General features: G+C 49.0%; 2 protein-coding genes across 4 annotated transcripts in view; one reads left to right on the top strand and one right to left on the bottom strand.

Moving 5' to 3' along the window:
* Positions 1–16,969, top strand: part of TP53I11 (tumor protein p53 inducible protein 11) — a 48,019-nt gene that overhangs the window by 22,436 nt on the left and 8,614 nt on the right. For all 3 annotated transcript variants that reach the window (XM_069968086.1, XM_069968088.1, XM_069968087.1), the window contains exons 2-3: positions 6,211–6,378; positions 7,619–7,677. In XM_069968086.1, coding sequence (XP_069824187.1) covers positions 6,250–6,378; positions 7,619–7,677 — 188 coding nt within the window. In that variant the 5' untranslated portion in view covers positions 6,211–6,249. The remainder of the gene's footprint in view (positions 1–6,210; positions 6,379–7,618; positions 7,678–16,969) is intronic.
* Positions 10,415–15,206, bottom strand: LOC138789141 (uncharacterized). Its single transcript, XM_069967747.1, has one exon. The coding sequence runs from the start codon at positions 15,155–15,157 to the stop codon at positions 10,415–10,417; it is 4,743 nt and encodes a 1,580-aa protein (XP_069823848.1). The 5' UTR covers positions 15,158–15,206.

Here is a 16,969-nt window from a genome sequence, read left to right as displayed (position 1 = left end):
TTTGCTGCCACCTCTGTCCATGTCAGGAACTGTCCCCATAGATAACCTCTCCTGCTCCCCAGACTGGAAAGAGTCCACCACTTCCGGTACTTATCAGCTTCTGTATGTAGTGCAGGAAGACTGGAGATTTTTATAAGTACCGGAAGACTGGAGATTTTTATAACTGAACTAAGTTACAAATCTGATACTTTCTGGTGCCAGTTGATTTGAAAGAATTTTTTTTTGGTGAACTACCCCTTTAAGAAAATGGAGGACTCCATTCTTTACCTTTTTGGGACTTATATTCCACCTACCAGATGTTTGTAGTGTATAGAATACCCCTTTAAGGGCTAAAGAAACAGCAGCTTTTGTTTCCAAACAGCGCCACCCCTGTCCTCAGGTGGTGTGTGTGTGTGTGTGTATTTACAACTCAATTCTATTGACTTCAATGGGCATGAGTTGCAATACCGCACCCAACCTGAAGGTGGAAGTGGCGCTGTCTTTTGAAGGGGAAAAAAACCTTTAAAGAATGTTTCAGGTCTAATATCTGCCTTGGTGTTTAAAAAAAAAATAAAATAAAAAAATGAAGGGGGTAAGTGCCCCGCCGCCACAATGTGCAAGAAGCGGCGTTATTGAAATTAGACCCCAGAATGTGAGCGGAGCCTCTTGTAAGGTGAGCGGCGGCGAGAAACACGTATTGCAATTAGCGCGGCAGATCTCCGGCTGTGGGGGAGGGGCCACACAAAAAAGCAATTAAAGACTTAATTAAGCGGCTGCTTTTTTTAGCCGCGGCGACGCTGCCGACTGATCCAAAGTTTTTGTTCAATTTCAAGAGTTAACCTGTTCAGTTCTGGAATTTTATATAAATATTTGTAGTATCCAGGATATTACTTTCCAGCTGTTGCAAAACTACAACTCCCAGCATGCCCGAACAGCCAGCGGCTGTTCGGGCATGCTGGGAGTTGTAGTTTTGCAATTTTTTAACTTTTTTTTTTTATAATCTTTAAATTTTATTGCAAAAACAGCGCCACCCCCCCGTCCTCGGGTTATGTGAGGTATTACAACTCTGCTCCATTCATTTCATTGAAGCTAAACTGCAATACCATGCACAGACTTGTGGTGACCCCCGGTTTGGAGGATGTTGAGAGTATCATCCCATGTAGCACTGTGCTCTGCCAGAACTTCAGAGGTGGAAATAGACGAATACTTGAGAATAGAGAGAATACTTGTGCCTGTGTGTTGACTCTTTGGTCTTTGCACCACCTATTGCCCACCAGTGTCTTGGGACCTGTCCTAGAGGGTGACACAAGCCCCAGACTTTATTACATGGGATGCTGAGGGTTCCCTGCTTACACCCGCGCTGCAAGATAGAGTTCATAGGCTTCTAGCAACTTTGCTCTATCCGGATCAGTTCCTTACTACTTTATGGATACTGTCCTGCATTGTGTTCCTCTGGTTCACGGTGTGGGTGAGGATGATCCCCGACTTTTCCTCTCTAATGGAAACTTAAAGGGGTTATCCAGTGCTACAAAAACATGGCCCCTTTCCCCCTACTGTTGTCTCCAGTTTGGGTGCAGTTTTGAAACTGTTCTATTGAAGTAAATGGAGCTTAATTGCAAACTGCGCCAGAACTGGAGACAACAGTAGGGGGAAAAGTGGCCATGTTTTTGTAGCGCTGGATAACCCCTTTAACACTGTATAGTGTTCGTGAGGTTGCTTGAGAAACGGTGTCTAGCTGCATGTGCTGTCCGTCTAGACCACAAGTTAGACTAAGGATCTGGCAGGAGCCAGGGCCCAACTGGACTGCTGTAGAGTGTCTGGCTTGTGTCCTTCCTCTACAGAATCCAAAGGCAAAAGACCCTACACTTACTCTACCCATGTGACTTCCTTCCTACAGCGCATGTAAGGTGTGCTGTGAGTGAGGAGTGCGTAAGTGAAAATAAGAGAGATGATAGGTGAGAAGTAAGAACTCTCATTGGTGTGCAGATCCATGTGGTGCATAAACAAACAATAACCCTTTGGGTACTACAGCTGTGCAATATCTAGATACACATAGTTATAACATCTTGTGGCAAAACTTTGGTACTACTATATTACCACTTACTCTTAAAAGTACAGGCTTTTATGAAGGGTGTAACAATAGCAACACCCGTGGTGGGACACCACAGGCCGAAGAAAAGAGTGGCACCATTTCTGGAAGAAAACCTATGCATGCGCACATATATAGCAGCTGGGGCAATTGTAGGACCTCAGGTTGATTTGTGATGATCATAAGATGTTCTGCAGCAGCTGAGCTGTGTACTTTAAAAAAAAAATTATATATATATATATATATATATATATATAGAATTTTTTTTTAAGTACACAGCTCAGCTGCTGCAGAACATCTTATTATCATCACAAATCAACCTGAGGTCCTACAATTGCCCCAGCTGCTACAGAACATCATGTCAATCAATCTATGATGGATGTGAAGCTCCCAGGTGCTTCTCTAGCTAATGCATAAGTGATAGACATTGATGCTTCCTGAAAGAGGTTCTGCAGCAGCATCGTGTTAGAGGGCGCTCCTGCAATCTTGTACATCCCATTTATAATTGAGTCGAGATCTGATGCCTCGGACCTTCCGCTAGCAGATCTGAAAGGCGAGGCGAGAGAAGTCTCTTCCTGGAAGTTTAAAGCTCAGACATTGATCCACTCCGTCTCTCTCGCTCAGTACGGTCGGCTCTCGGAAAGATCAAAGTTTGATTTTTGATCCCTTATGACCTTCTTTTCTGCAAGACTCTGATGTACTAAGTGCACAGCCGGCTCTCCCATCCCCCTCCAATTCCAGTGCAGGATCGGCATTCAGCATCCTGGGAAAGCTGGGTGATAACAGCTGTAATCGCAGTAAAATCCAGCTTTCCTAGACTCCTGAATGTAAGTTGTTCTATTATTTATCCCTTCTCTTCCAAGTGCTACTCCATAACAGAGCTGCTTTGCAGTTGATAGAATCTGTCATTATTTTTCATGCTGCCCGAATCAGAGGCGGTTTCTCCCCCAGACCAACCAGTTGATTTGAAAGAATTTTTTTTTTTTTTTTTTTTTTGTGAACTACCCCTTTAAGGGGTTATGTAGCACTAGAAAAAGATGGTTGCTTTCTTGCAGGTTGTGTGGCTTCAATTAAGGTAAGGTGCAGTACTGCAGACAACCTGAGAACAGGGGTGGCGCTGTTTCAGGAAGAAAGCAACTATGTTTGCTTTAGTACTGAAACTGTGATCCCTAACCTGTGTTGCAAAACTACAACTCCCAGCATGCCTGGACAGCCTTCGGCTGTCCGGGCATGCTGGGAGTTGTAGTTTTGCATCCGCTGGTGAGCACTAATGTAGGTCAGGATGGTTTTTCAGTGACAGCAAGCAGAGAACCTACAAACATGAAATTCCAGCTTTTCCCAGTCCCCCTTTAATGTCATTCCCAGCGGGCACCCAGCGTTCCGCAGTCTTTGTTGGCTGTTATTAGACGGGCATTGATTTATGCCGCCAGGGTCCGGTGCCAGCGTGCTTCTGCTGCAGGCCCGTGCCAAGTGGCGGCCTCTCGTGTGGGGGCGAGCGAGCCGCGGCATGCAGCCTAATTATCCGCTTTATTCCCAGGGCAGAGAGCCGGCGCCTGGCAGGGGGGCTGATTAGGCGCTCGCCCACCCTCCCCCCGGACACACGCGGCACACGCGCCCATTACATCCTCATCTGTCATTAGGAGTCGATTCCTGCAACAAGGGGGCACCGCATAATGGACAGGGGTACAGCCAACACTTTACAGGGCGACATGAGGGGGGATGTTGTATTGTACTGGCAGTGCCCCTAGGGGAGGGGGGCATCAGTGGCAGTGCCCATAGGGGAGGGTATTACTGGCAGTGCCCCTAGGGGAGGGGGCATCAGTGGCAGTGCCCATAGGGGAGGCAGGGTATTACTGGCAGTGCCCATAGGGGAGGGGGCATAAGTGGCAGTGCCCATAGGGGAGGGTATTACTGGCAGTGCCCCTCGGGGAGGGGGCATCAGTGGCAGTGCCCATAGGGGAGGGAGGGTATTACTGGCAGTGCCCATAGGGGAGGGGGCATAAGTGGCAGTGCCCATAGGGGAGGGAGGGTATTACTGGCAGTGCCCATAGGGGAGGGGGCATAAGTGGCAGTGCCCATAGGGGAGGGGGCATCAGTGGCAGTGCCCATAGGGGAGGGAGGGTATTACTGGCAGTGCCCATAGGGGAGGGAGGATATTACTGGCAGTGCCCATAGGGGAGGGAGGATATTACTGGCAGTGCCCATAGGGGAGGGAGGATATTACTGGCAGTGCCCATAGGGGATGGAGGGTATTACTGGCAGTGCCCATAGGGGAGGGAGGGTATTACTGGCAGTGCCCATAGGGGAGGGAGGGTTGCTTGACATAGACGTTAGTATTCTTCAGCAAAATGACTTCCTCCTGCCCCAGTTCCCTTACTGTTTTCTGTGTGTCAGTTGTTACTGAAAGTATGGTATTCTCTTCCTGAATCAGGAGGCTCTGGATGAGCACTGCTCGGTGTGGTTCAGCTGCTGACTTATTTCTAATGTCTTACAGCTGGATTCAATAAGATTATTGATGGAGGATGGAGGGGCCTGTAGATGATGGGGGTAGTAATATGGATGAAGCTAAAGCTCTGGCTGTCCAGGCATAATGGGGGTTGTAGTCAAAAGCTGGAGAGCCAAAGTTCCCTACCCCTGCTAGAAAGCTGGGGCATCACCTATGTGGCTGCTATTACAGATCTAGGAGAGGTTGCCACCCAGCTTTTCCAGACTTCTGAATGGCAGATCTTACTCTTGTATCCACCAGTATATATGGCTGCAGTTAGTGATACCCAGCTTTCCTAGACTCCTGATGGTCAATCTACTGATACAGGAATGTTGTCAGAGTTAGGCAGGTGTCTCCTTGTATAGAGGCCATGAGTGCGGGATGACTATACGCCATACGCCTTATACTGGCTCTGGTGTTCGAGGAGAAGACTCTCATCGTTCCCAGTCTGTGCCCAGCAGTCACTGGTGCAGGCGGCATCGCTGCGGTTATTTTCGGCATCCGGCTGATTTATTGTGTAGAATAATGACGGCAGATGCAGAAATCCCGCAGAACAATGCACTGTGTATATTATCTGGGATGGAGAGGATCCACGTCCAATCTGGCAGCAACGTCCAAACGTTCTATCCAGAAAAATAATCATCATGTTACCATATCAATGATCGCCCATCCCAACGAGAGACACTCACAATTGTATCACACTAGACCATGCTCTGTGAGCTAAACAGCTTAGAATATAGTCTGATAAGCTGTATCAATTTAGACAAGATGTATCAGTCTCTAGAGCTCACAGAGCATTGTCTACACTGGATACAGCTGAGAGCAGGACTAGCTATGTACAATGTATCAGTCTGGAGCTCACAGAGCATTGTCTACACTGGATACAGCTGAGAGCAGGACTAGCTATGTACAATGTATCAGTCTGGAGCTCACAGAGCATTGTCTACACTGGATACAGCTGAGAGCAGGACTAGCTATGTACAATGTATCAGTCTGGAGCTCACAGAGCATTGTCTACACTGGATACAGCTGAGAGCAGGACTAGCTATATACAATGTGCAGTCTGGAGCTCACAGAGCATTGTCTACACTGGATACAGCTGAGAGCAGGACTAGCTATGTACAATGTATCAGTCTGGAGTCCAGGCTGTAGCGCTCACAGAGCATTGTTTAGCGTGGCCTAGTGTTTCTTACAGCTGAGGGTTTGCTACAGTTGTCTCCAGTCTTTATACTGAGCAGGATAAGGATTTCTCGCTACTCATGTGATGTCTGATAAGAAGCGATCTTTGTATTCCAACATCTGCTCCGGTGGGTCACACCTCGAAATCTGCTCATAGCAGAACAGATGTTTCCGCCATTTTGATTCCCATTAAGAGGAAACCAGGAAACGCGCGTGTTTTTTTTTTTTTTGCAGCTCTCGTTACATTAGGAACGTGTGTGTGTTCACACATGTCACAGTCCATTCAGCCATGACGATGTGACCCAGCTTTTCCAGACTCTGAATGGCATACAGTCAGCATGTATCTGACTACATGGCTGTCATTCAGGAGCCTGGGAAAGCTGGGTGACAATCCCTATACAGATCAGTAATCTGGCATCCTTAGAGGATCCCTGTGCAGCCCTTCTGACCTCCCTTTTTGTCCTTTGTTCGTCCTCAGGATTTGTCGCTGGTTAAAGAGCCGGACTGATCGGTCACAATGGCCACCAAATCGCCTCCGCCATTGATGAAGAAACACAGCCAGACCGACCTAGTCAGCCGACTGAAGACGCGCAAGATTCTGGGTGTTGGAGGGGAAGATGACGAGGGGGAGGTGCACAGATCTAAGGTGAGTGCCCGCTGTGCAGGTAGCGATCAGTGACTGGTGCCGCACCTGTCTATGGGCTGTGTCTGGTATTGTAGCTCAGATGCATTAAAGGGGTACTCTGTAGGAAGAAGTCTCAAGGCAACTGGTGTCAGTTATACAGATTTGCAATTTACTTCTATTTAAAAATATCCAGTTTTCCAATACTTATCAGCTGCTGTATGTCCTGCAGGAAGTGGTGTGTGTGCTTTCCAGTCTTATGCCACCTCTGTCCATGTCAGGAACTGTCCAGAGCAGCAGCAAATCCCCATAGAAATCCTCTCCTGCTCTGGACAGTTCCTGACATGGACAGAGGTGGCAAAAGACTGGAAAGCATACACCACTTCCTGCAGGACATACAGCAGCTGATAAGTACAGGAAGACTTGAGATTTTTTAATAAAAGTAAATTCCAAACCTCTGGCACCAGCTGATTTGAAAGGAGAGAAAAAAAGGTGAACAAACAACCCCTTTAAGAATAGGATAAGATATATTAAATCTGGCATATTCCTGTTAGTTTATCCAGTCTCGGCACAGCGCACTGCCAGAGATGTCTGGTTGTAAGACGAGGGTGGAGCACTATGTCCGTGTTTAATCCCTTCTCCGATCGCTTAGCTCATCAAATAGTCATGACCTCCCTGTACATCTGTTCACAGCGGCATCGCTGGCCTACTTTATATGTACTTCCCCTTTAAGCAGATGTTGGCACTAAGTTTCTGCCATGATTCCCTGCTAATCCTGTGTCTGGCTGGCACCGTCCTGGGCACTGCTGCTTATACCCTATATATCGCAGACCATCCCTGATCCCTGCAGGAAGGATTTTCCACTCTAGTGCCGCTCTCTCCCGTTAGGTTCTTCTCGCTCCTCTCCGCGCTGCCTCCTCCTCTTCCTCTTTTTTTCTGGATCTCCCCATCAGACTCTGTCGGAATGAATCCCATCACTGGCGATTTCTTAACCCCTTAGGGCGTGCAGGCGCCATCCTCCCCCCAGCGCCGCGGTAAGTGCCCCGCCGGGCCTGTAATTATGGCATGAAGTATTTATTTTTCCGCTCCTCTTCTCCGCGTGAAGCGGCTGCGTCCTGCGTGCCGGGGCGATCACCATCATTGTCATGCCTGATCCGGCTGCGCAGATAGTGGGGATGGCGCCTTGCGTGCCACCGTTGACCTCATTGTCCCCTTTGTAGGGTTTTATTTGGATGGATGTTTAACCCTTTGTTCTTGTCTGCAGATCAGCCAGGTCCTAGGGAACGAAATCAAGTTTGCCGTCCGAGAACCTCTAGGTCTAAGGTGAGAGCGACAACCCCGTCCGTTCTGACTTACAGGGTTTCTGCTAAAGCTCAGTGATCCCCCTCCTTGCCGCCATTTCAGCTTTTCCACGTACATAAAACAGAATGCTGAACAGGTGGTCTAAACTTGGACTGGAAAGTTATAGACTGTCTAGTCTAAGGTTACACTGCTCTTAAAGGGATACTCCAGCCCAAAAAAATCTTTATTTCAAATCAACTCGTGCCAGAGATTTGTCATTACAAATAAAAAAAAACAACTCTAACCTTCCAGTACTTATCAGCTGCTGTATGTCCTACAGGAAGTGGCGGATTCTGTCTGACACGGTGCTCTCTGCTGCCACTTTTGTCCAGAGCAGTAACACATCCCCATAGAAAACCTCTCCTGCTCTGGACATTTCCTGACATGGACAGAGGTCAAAGGGGAACTCTTGGGGGGGGAAAAAGATGTTTGCCAGAGTTCCCCTTTGACCTTTGTCCATGTCAGGAAATGTCCAGAGCAGGAGAGGTTTTCTATGGGGATGTGTTACTGCTCTGGACAGAGGTGGCAGCAGAGAGCACTGTCAGACTGGAGAGAATACACCTCTTCCTGCAGGACATACAGCAGCTGATAAGTATGGGAAGACTTGACATTTTTTAAATAGAAGTAAATTTAAAAAATCTGTGTAACTTTCTGAAACCAGTTGATTTGAAAGAAAGATGTTTGAGTACACCTTTAAAGAGGATGTACCACCAGGTACATCCTCTTGAATTTAACACACCAATAGAACGGCGCCTTCATGGGGGAGCCGGTGTCGCGGCCCATTTCCGTGTGCGACGCCGTTCTATCCAGCGTTACCGGGCTGTGCTCCCATTGGGAGGGAACCTCAACTCACCATTTCCACTTTCTACCAGAAACATCGCCACCCCTGTCCTCAGTTTGGGTGTGGTATTGCAGGTCAGTTCCATTGAAGTGAATAGAGCTGAGTTGTAATACCACACACAACCTGAGCACAGTTGTGGCGCTGTTTTAGCAAGAAAGACGCCAGTGCTCAGAGGTATGAGGCATATGGTGGGATCAGAGCTGCACTGTTAGCCAGTGGTACGCACAGGTACTTCCTTTCCCTTCTCTGGCCAATCACAGAACACCACCAAGTTACATAGTATTGATGAAGTGGATTGGACTGAACAGGCAGGCACTTTCAGGACAGTGCAAAGTCTCTTTTCCAATATCCCACATCCTGTTCTGTTACAAGACTGATGGTCCCTAATGGTCTGTGAATGGCCGACTGCAGAGAAGTGAGACACCTAGTGGCCAAACCGTGGTAGCTGTTTTTTTTTTTTTTTTTTTTATTGGGTAAGGATTATAGATTGCGCATGCCTGAATGGGATCAGTAGCTGAAGATGGATGCAGCAGTAGGGTATCCAGCTATTGACTATATCCATCTGTCACGATCCCCGTGACTTAGGTTCTGGCTAGTAGGCAACCGGGCTCACCTCGGACCGTCTTGGATCAGCTACCAACCAGAACCTAACACCAAGCTACACTTTTTCTGCTGCCACCACACGTCACAATAAGGCTGACGTGACACCTTACCCTTATGCACACCTAAGGCAACTACAAATTACATCTATCACAATCTTATGGTAATCACTTACCCCTGGTAACGTTTTACTTCAGAGACATAGGGCCTTTTTAGAACACAGGAAAGCTCTTATTAAAGTGAAATTTAATATCAAATAAAAAAGAACAGTGCATACAGTACAGGTCACAATAAAAAAGAGATGGTACAAAATATACAGACACATACATACACAGTAAAAACAGTTCTTAAAATAAAAAGGAGAAAACCAGAACCTACTTTGCTATCGGGCTGTTTGGAACTGGAACGCTATGGGGATTAGCAGGAACGGCGGGCCAACACACTCATAACAAGTTCCCCAAGTGTTGAACACTCTCCCATCATACTCCCTGCCTTATCAAGCATGGTGAGAGCAGTTGTCTCCCTCCCTCCTCTGACCTCACAGGGGGGGTGACAGGGACTATGCTAATGAGCTAATGGTCCATCTTTTATGACCGGAGACGCTTGCCTGAAGATTTTCAAATCCTCATAACTTGGCAGGCGCGTTTCCGATCAGCATTCCAGGGGCATCAAACTACGGGGCATCACCTGCCGGTCACGGGCATACCAACCATGGGTCTGGTGTGTACCCGATTAGGGGAGTTACAGGTTTCCCTGGGTTCCCCTAGAGCCACTTTCTTGCTTTTACAATGGTGGGTCCCTCTCCCTACCCTGCTGACCTGTAGCGAATCTCACCTCTGGAATATGACAACTTGTCATCTTTCTGAAGGGGTCAAATTTCTCCATAGATGTCTACAGTGACCTCTGATTGTCTCCTGCGTGAACTCTGGATGCATATTGCAGCCAGACCCCTTGTCATAAAGCCATTACGCCATGAGGACGTTTTATTGCGCCCCCAGTCTGGTAAGAGATAAGCGAACCTGTTAATATCCAGGACTCTCACTATATGGCCCCAATCCATCTAGCCATGACATCTAGTGCCCAAAGGAAAACAGGACACCAGCTTCAAAAAGAAACAAAAAAAAGTGTGTGTGTGTGGGGGGTGGGGGGGGGGGGGGGGGGTGAGGAGCTTTGCCAAATATGAGTGATCAGGGATATTTTATTCAAGATCGTGAATATATATTGATCATCCTCACACCTCCCCCTTTGAGATATGGCACGGGACTATTGATCCATCCATCAATATCCCACGCCATCCTCGACCACTTCGCCCTGCCGGGACAATCCGTCAGCATTACCATGATTACTTCCCTTCTTGTGTTGGATGGTGAACTCATACTGCTGCAGCGCCAAACTCCACCTCAGCAACTTCCCGTTGTCACCAGCTACCCGGTGTAACCAACTCAGAGGGTTGTGATCAGTAATGACCGTAAATCGGCGCCCATACAGGTACGACTGCAACTTCTGCAGGGCCCACACGATGGCTAAGCACTCTTTCTCCACCGTGGCGTATGCTACTTCCCCAGATAGCAGTTTCCTACTCAGGTAAAGTATGGGATGCTCTTCCCCTGCTGCATTGACCTGACTGAGCACAGCGCCTAGGCCATATGCGCTGGCGTCAGTCTGGACGATGAATTGGCGGTTAAAGTCGGGGCTTTGCAAGACTGGTGCGCTTGCCAGGGCCCGCTTTAGCGCCGTTAGAGCTTGCTCACAATCTGGGGTCCAACTAATCACTTGTGGCAATCTCTTTTTTGTGAGGTCCGTTAAGGGTTTTGCAAGGGTGCTATAGTTGGGAATGAACTTCCTATAGTACCCTGCAGTCCCTAGAAAGGACATCACCTGCTTTTTGGTCTTGGGGGTGGGCCAGGCTACAATAGCCTCCACCTTACCTTGTTCGGGTCTCAAGGTCCCTCCCCCTACTCTGTGTCCAAGGTACTGGACCTCTGTCATGGCCATCTGACACTTTCCAGGCTTGATTGTCAGCCCGGCTGTTTGGATCCGCTGTAGCACCTGTGACAGGTGGGACAGGTGATCCTCCCAGGTCTGACTAAACACAGCGATGTCATCCAGGTAAGCTACTGCAAACCCTTCAAACCCCTCGAGCAGCTGGTTAACCAAGCGCTGAAATGTGGCAGGGGCATTCTTCATGCCAAAGGGCATGACGACATACTCGTACAGCCCAAATGGCGTGATGAAGGCTGACCTCTCCTGGGCTTCTTTGGACATGGGAATCTGCCAGTATCCCCTACTTAAGTCCATAATCGTGATGTATTGGGCACCGGCGAGCTGATCCAGTAACTCTTCAATGCGGGGCATCGGATACGCATCGAACACCGTGATGGCATTCAGTTTCCGATAGTCCCCACAAAAACGAGTTGTCCGGTCTTTCTTAGGGATAAGAACAACCGGTGAGGCCCATGAGCTATGGGATCTCTGGATCACGCCCATGCCCAACATTTCCTCTATCTCCCTCTTCATGTCCGCCCGCACCTCTAAGGAGACCCGGTAGGCTGACTGTCGGATAGGGAGGTGCGCACCCGTGTCTACATGGTGCACCGCAAGGCTAGTCCTCCCTGGTTTCCCCGTGAACATGGACAGGAAAGGGTTCAGCACCGCCCACAGCTGGGACTTCTGGGTCTCTGTTAGCTGTGGGTTCAGCTGGGCCTCGGCTAGGGTCCCCTCGGTCTTTGCGTCAGCTACGACGTCAACTAGACTGTCACTCTCCCCTTCCTCTGGCAGACTGCACACTGGCATGACACACGTGTCACGCTCCACATGGGCCTTGATCATGTTAACATGAAACACTTTGTGCTTCTTGCGAATATGATCAATAGTGACAACATAGTTCACATCATTCACCCGCTGGTGAATGGTGTAAGGACCTTCCCATGCGGCCTGCAGCTTGTTTTGAGGCATGGGTACAAGTACCCACACCTTTTGTCCGACGGCGTAAATGCGCTCTCGGGCATTTCGGTCGTACCACCTTTTCTGACTATCCTGCGCCTGGGCCATGTTCTCCTGAACCAGGCCGGTCAGGGTTTCCATCCTCTCCCTGAATCTTAGTACATAGTCTACGACCGAGGCGTCAGGGTGACCCACTTCTCCCTCCCAGGATTCCTTGATGAGATCTAGGGGACCCCGTACTCGTCTTCCATAGAGGAGCTCAAACGGAGAGAACCCAGTGGATGCCTGAGGTACTTCTCTGTAAGCAAATAGCAGGTGCGGGAGGTACCGCTCCCAGTCCCGTCCGTGGGACTCCACAAGCATCTTGAGCATCTGCTTGAGGACGCCATTGAACCGCTCACACAGACCATTAGTCTGTGGGTGATAGGCACTGGCGACCAGATGCTGCACCTGTATTTTCTTGCAGAGGCACTCCATCAAGTTAGACATAAACTGTGTTCCCTGATCCGTCAGCATCTCCTTAGGAAATCCTACTCGGGAAAAGATGGTGAGAAGTGCATCCGCAACTTTATCGGCCCTGATGGAGGATAGGGCAACTGCTTCTGGGTACCTAGTAGCATAATCTACCACGGTCAGAATGTAGCTTTTGCCAGAACTACTGGGTACTGCTAACGGTCCTACAATATCTACGGCCACCCGCTGGAACGGCTCATCTATGATCGGTAAAGGGATGAGGGGAGCCTTGGGAACATGCCCAGGCTTTCCCATCCTTTGACAGACCAGACATGACCGGCAGAAGTTAGCCACTTCTTTTCCCATACCCGGCCAATAGAAACGCTGTTTCAACCGGTCCTGGGTCTTGCGGATACCCAAGTGGCCTGCGAGGGGTATCTCATGGGCCACTTGCAGTAGTCGCTCCCGGAATGGACGAGGCACTACCAGCTGCCTACTCTGCACCCATTCCGGTTGATCCTCGGTGGGAATCATCTGCCTATAGAGACGGCCCTGATCCCAGGTTATCCGCTCGGTATCCGATTCAGCCGGGGTGCTATCAGCCAGCTCTCTCAGTTTCTGTAACGTCCCATCAGTCAGCAAAGCTGCCTGAAATTGGGCCCAGTCACTTTGAGAGTTGCCAGACATCACCTCGTCTGCTCTGATGCCTTGATTCAGCTGTGAGCTGTCAGCTGACCCTCCAGCTGCTGGTATACACACCGCAGGGGGGCTTCCACTCACTGTGTCAGAGTGGCCCCGCCCACTACGCGTCACCACAGCTATGTACTTACAATCTGTTCCGCCCACCTGCTGAGGATCAGGGGTGAGGGGGACAGATGGAAGCCTGGTACAGTCCTGGTTATATACATCAGATTCATTACCTATGTAATTGGCATCAGGATTAGTACTCATGTTTATCACATTTACAGGGTTAGTACAAACAGTGAGGTCATCTTTATAGACCTCCGCACTAGCACCAACCAATGAGGGGGATGCACATGAAATGCCAGGAACCTGTGAATCCTCCCTGACATCAGCAGGTACATAGTGGGAGACTAAGGAACCAAGATCAGTGGCTAATAAGACATCCGTGGGAATATGATCCGTCACTCCCACCTCCCTTATTCCACTCCCAGCCCCCCAGTCAAGAAATACCCTCGCCATGGGCAAAGCGGGGCTCACTCCTCCAATCCCAGTCACAGTTCGTGTTTTCCCAGGGATTAAGTCCTCTTCGTTCACCAGTTCCGGGCGAACCAGGGTGATCTCCGCCCCAGTGTCCCTCAAGCCCATCGTGATTTTGTTACCCACGGTAACGGCCTGCATGTTATCACTGAGCTTCCCTCCCCGTCCACCCACAAACAAAACAGTAGATGGGGAAACCGGTGATTTGGGCACAGGGGTTGGTTTCTTCCTCTCGGGACAGTCTCGACTAATATGTCCCCCTTTGCGACACATAAAACAGATGCGGGTATCAGCAACAGGTTTGGTGGGGACCACAGGGGTAAAACCCCCAGAGGGTCGAGTAGCAGGGACAGAGTTGGTAGAAGTCTGCTTACCCCCTTTCCAGCTGGTCACTGCCGGCTTCTGATAGTGCGGGGCCCGATTGGCGGTGTACGTGTCGGCCAGCTTGGCTGCTTGCGCGGCATCTCTGGGTTCTCGGTCCAAGATGAACGGACGAACTTCTGCGGGACACAGGTGCAAAAACTGATCCTTGACCATCAGGTCTTTGAGATCCTCAAAGGTGTGGATAGACAGTCCTTCGATCCACTGGTGAAAGTTGGTGTTCAATCCATCAACGACATCTGAGTAACTGTCATGAGGTCCACGCTGCATAGCCCGGAATCGTTTCCGATACATCTCTGGCGAGAGATTGTATTTCTGGATGAGGGCTTGCTTAATGGCCTCATAGTCACTGTCCTTGTCTCTGGGCAAGGAGACAAAAACCTCCAGGGCTTTGCCTCTCAGTCCTGGGGTCAAGTACCGCGCCCACTGCTCACAAGGCAACTGGTACTGTCTGCAAATTTTCTCAAAGCCTCTGAGAAACGTGTCCAGGTCCCCATCCTTCTCCATCACCGGGAAGTGATCTAAACGGGGTTTAAGGTGTCCCGTCTCACTGGACTCACGGTTGGGTGGGAAATTACTGGACCTCTGGGCACGTGCTAGTTCCAGCTGATGCTGCCTCTCGGCCTCTGCCTGTCGTGCGGTGAATTCTCGTTCAGCTTGGCGTTCGCGTGCTGCGAATTCTCGATCAGCCTCCTGCTGTCGTGCTGCTGCAAATTCCCGTATAAGCTCCAACCGCACAGCTGGGTCGCAGTCGGCCATCTGTTGGAGAATCAAAGGTAAAGGAGAGTCCGTACCATTCTGCGGACTGGCGCTACCAGTACGTTGGTGCCCCATTGATTCCAGAACCGGACCCTCTGCTGCCTCCGATGATGGTGTGGAGACCACAGGCTGCTCTGGCCGGGCATCATCTTCCATCAATGCTTGGATCAGCTGGTCTTTACTGCGATTCCCTCCTTCCAGACCTCTTTGCTCACAAAGGCTGCGTAGCCCATCTCTCGTGTAATTTCGATATGCCTCCGCCATTTTAGCAGGGATTTGCCAAATAAAAGATAGGATAGAAGAACAGAGAACAGGGGAGGGGAAAAACTGTTTCACATATATATATGTCTTGTTATAACCAAGTGTATGCACTGAGAGCCTTCCTGTAGACTGAGAAAGTCTGCTACAGATAACTCAGCCCTTAAGTGTACAGAGCAATTTATTACTCCACAGACTTAATGTTCTAAGATATCCCACCGCTGCCACCAATTTGTCACGATCCCCGTGACTTAGGTTCTGGCTAGTAGGCAACCGGGCTCACCTCGGACCGTCTTGGATCAGCTACCAACCAGAACCTAACACCAAGCTACACTTTTTCTGCTGCCACCACACGTCACAATAAGGCTGACGTGACACCTTACCCTTATGCACACCTAAGGCAACTACAAATTACATCTATCACAATCTTATGGTAATCACTTACCCCTGGTAACGTTTTACTTCAGAGACATAGGGCCTTTTTAGAACACAGGAAAGCTCTTATTAAAGTGAAATTTAATATCAAATAAAAAAGAACAGTGCATACAGTACAGGTCACAATAAAAAAGAGATGGTACAAAATATACAGACACATACATACACAGTAAAAACAGTTCTTAAAATAAAAAGGAGAAAACCAGAACCTACTTTGCTATCGGGCTGTTTGGAACTGGAACGCTATGGGGATTAGCAGGAACGGCGGGCCAACACACTCATAACAAGTTCCCCAAGTGTTGAACCCTCTCCCATCATACTCCCTGCCTTATCAAGCATGGTGAGAGCAGTTGTCTCCCTCCCTCCTCTGACCTCACAGGGGGGGTGACAGGGACTATGCTAATGAGCTAATGGTCCATCTTTTATGACCGGAGACGCTTGCCTGAAGATTTTCAAATCCTCATAACTTGGCAGGCGCGTTTCCGATCAGCATTCCAGGGGCATCAAACTACGGGGCATCACCTGCCGGTCACGGGCATACCAACCATGGGTCTGGTGTGTACCCGATTAGGGGAGTTACAGGTTTCCCTGGGTTCCCCTAGAGCCACTTTCTTGCTTTTACAATGGTGGGTCCCTCTCCCTACCCTGCTGACCTGTAGCGAATCTCACCTCTGGAATATGACAACTTGTCATCTTTCTGAAGGGGTCAAATTTCTCCATAGACGTCTACAGTGACCTCTGATTGTCTCCTGCGTGAACTCTGGATGCATATTGCAGCCAGACCCCTTGTCATAAAGCCATTACGCCATGAGGACGTTTTATTGCGCCCCCAGTCTGGTAAGAGATAAGCGAACCTGTTAATATCCAGGACTCTCACTATATGGCCCCAATCCATCTAGCCATGACATCTAGTGCCCAAAGGAAAACAGGACACCAGCTTCAAAAAGAAACAAAAAAAAGTGTGTTTGTGTGGGGGGGGGGTGAGGAGCTTTGCCAAATATGAGTGATCAGGGATATTTTATTCAAGATCGTGAATATATATTGATCATCCTCACACCATCTTTTCCAGGCAGCCTTAGGGCTGCATCCACCACCTTCAATCAAGTATGCTCTAGTATTACCCATCTCTAGTAAGAAGTCATATGTAGTGAATAATTGGGGTGATTTACAGGAATATTCAGGATCACATGGAGGGAGGTTGTTTGCAAAGTGAACAATTCCTTTAAGCAGAGTCCCTTATTGGTCTCCCTCCTGCAATCTTATGACAGTATAAATTTCCCTTCAGCGCCCCTACAGGGGGAATAGGGTATTACACAATTATCAATGGCAATGTATGTAATGGGGACATACATTACAGGTACACTCCATAGAATAGATGAGACC

Source organism: Dendropsophus ebraccatus, chromosome 4 (genome assembly GCF_027789765.1).
Source record: "Dendropsophus ebraccatus isolate aDenEbr1 chromosome 4, aDenEbr1.pat, whole genome shotgun sequence".
Lineage (NCBI taxonomy): Eukaryota > Metazoa > Chordata > Amphibia > Anura > Hylidae > Dendropsophus > Dendropsophus ebraccatus.
Note: the sequence above shows the minus strand (reverse complement) of the source record. Positions and strands in the feature narration are given on the sequence as shown.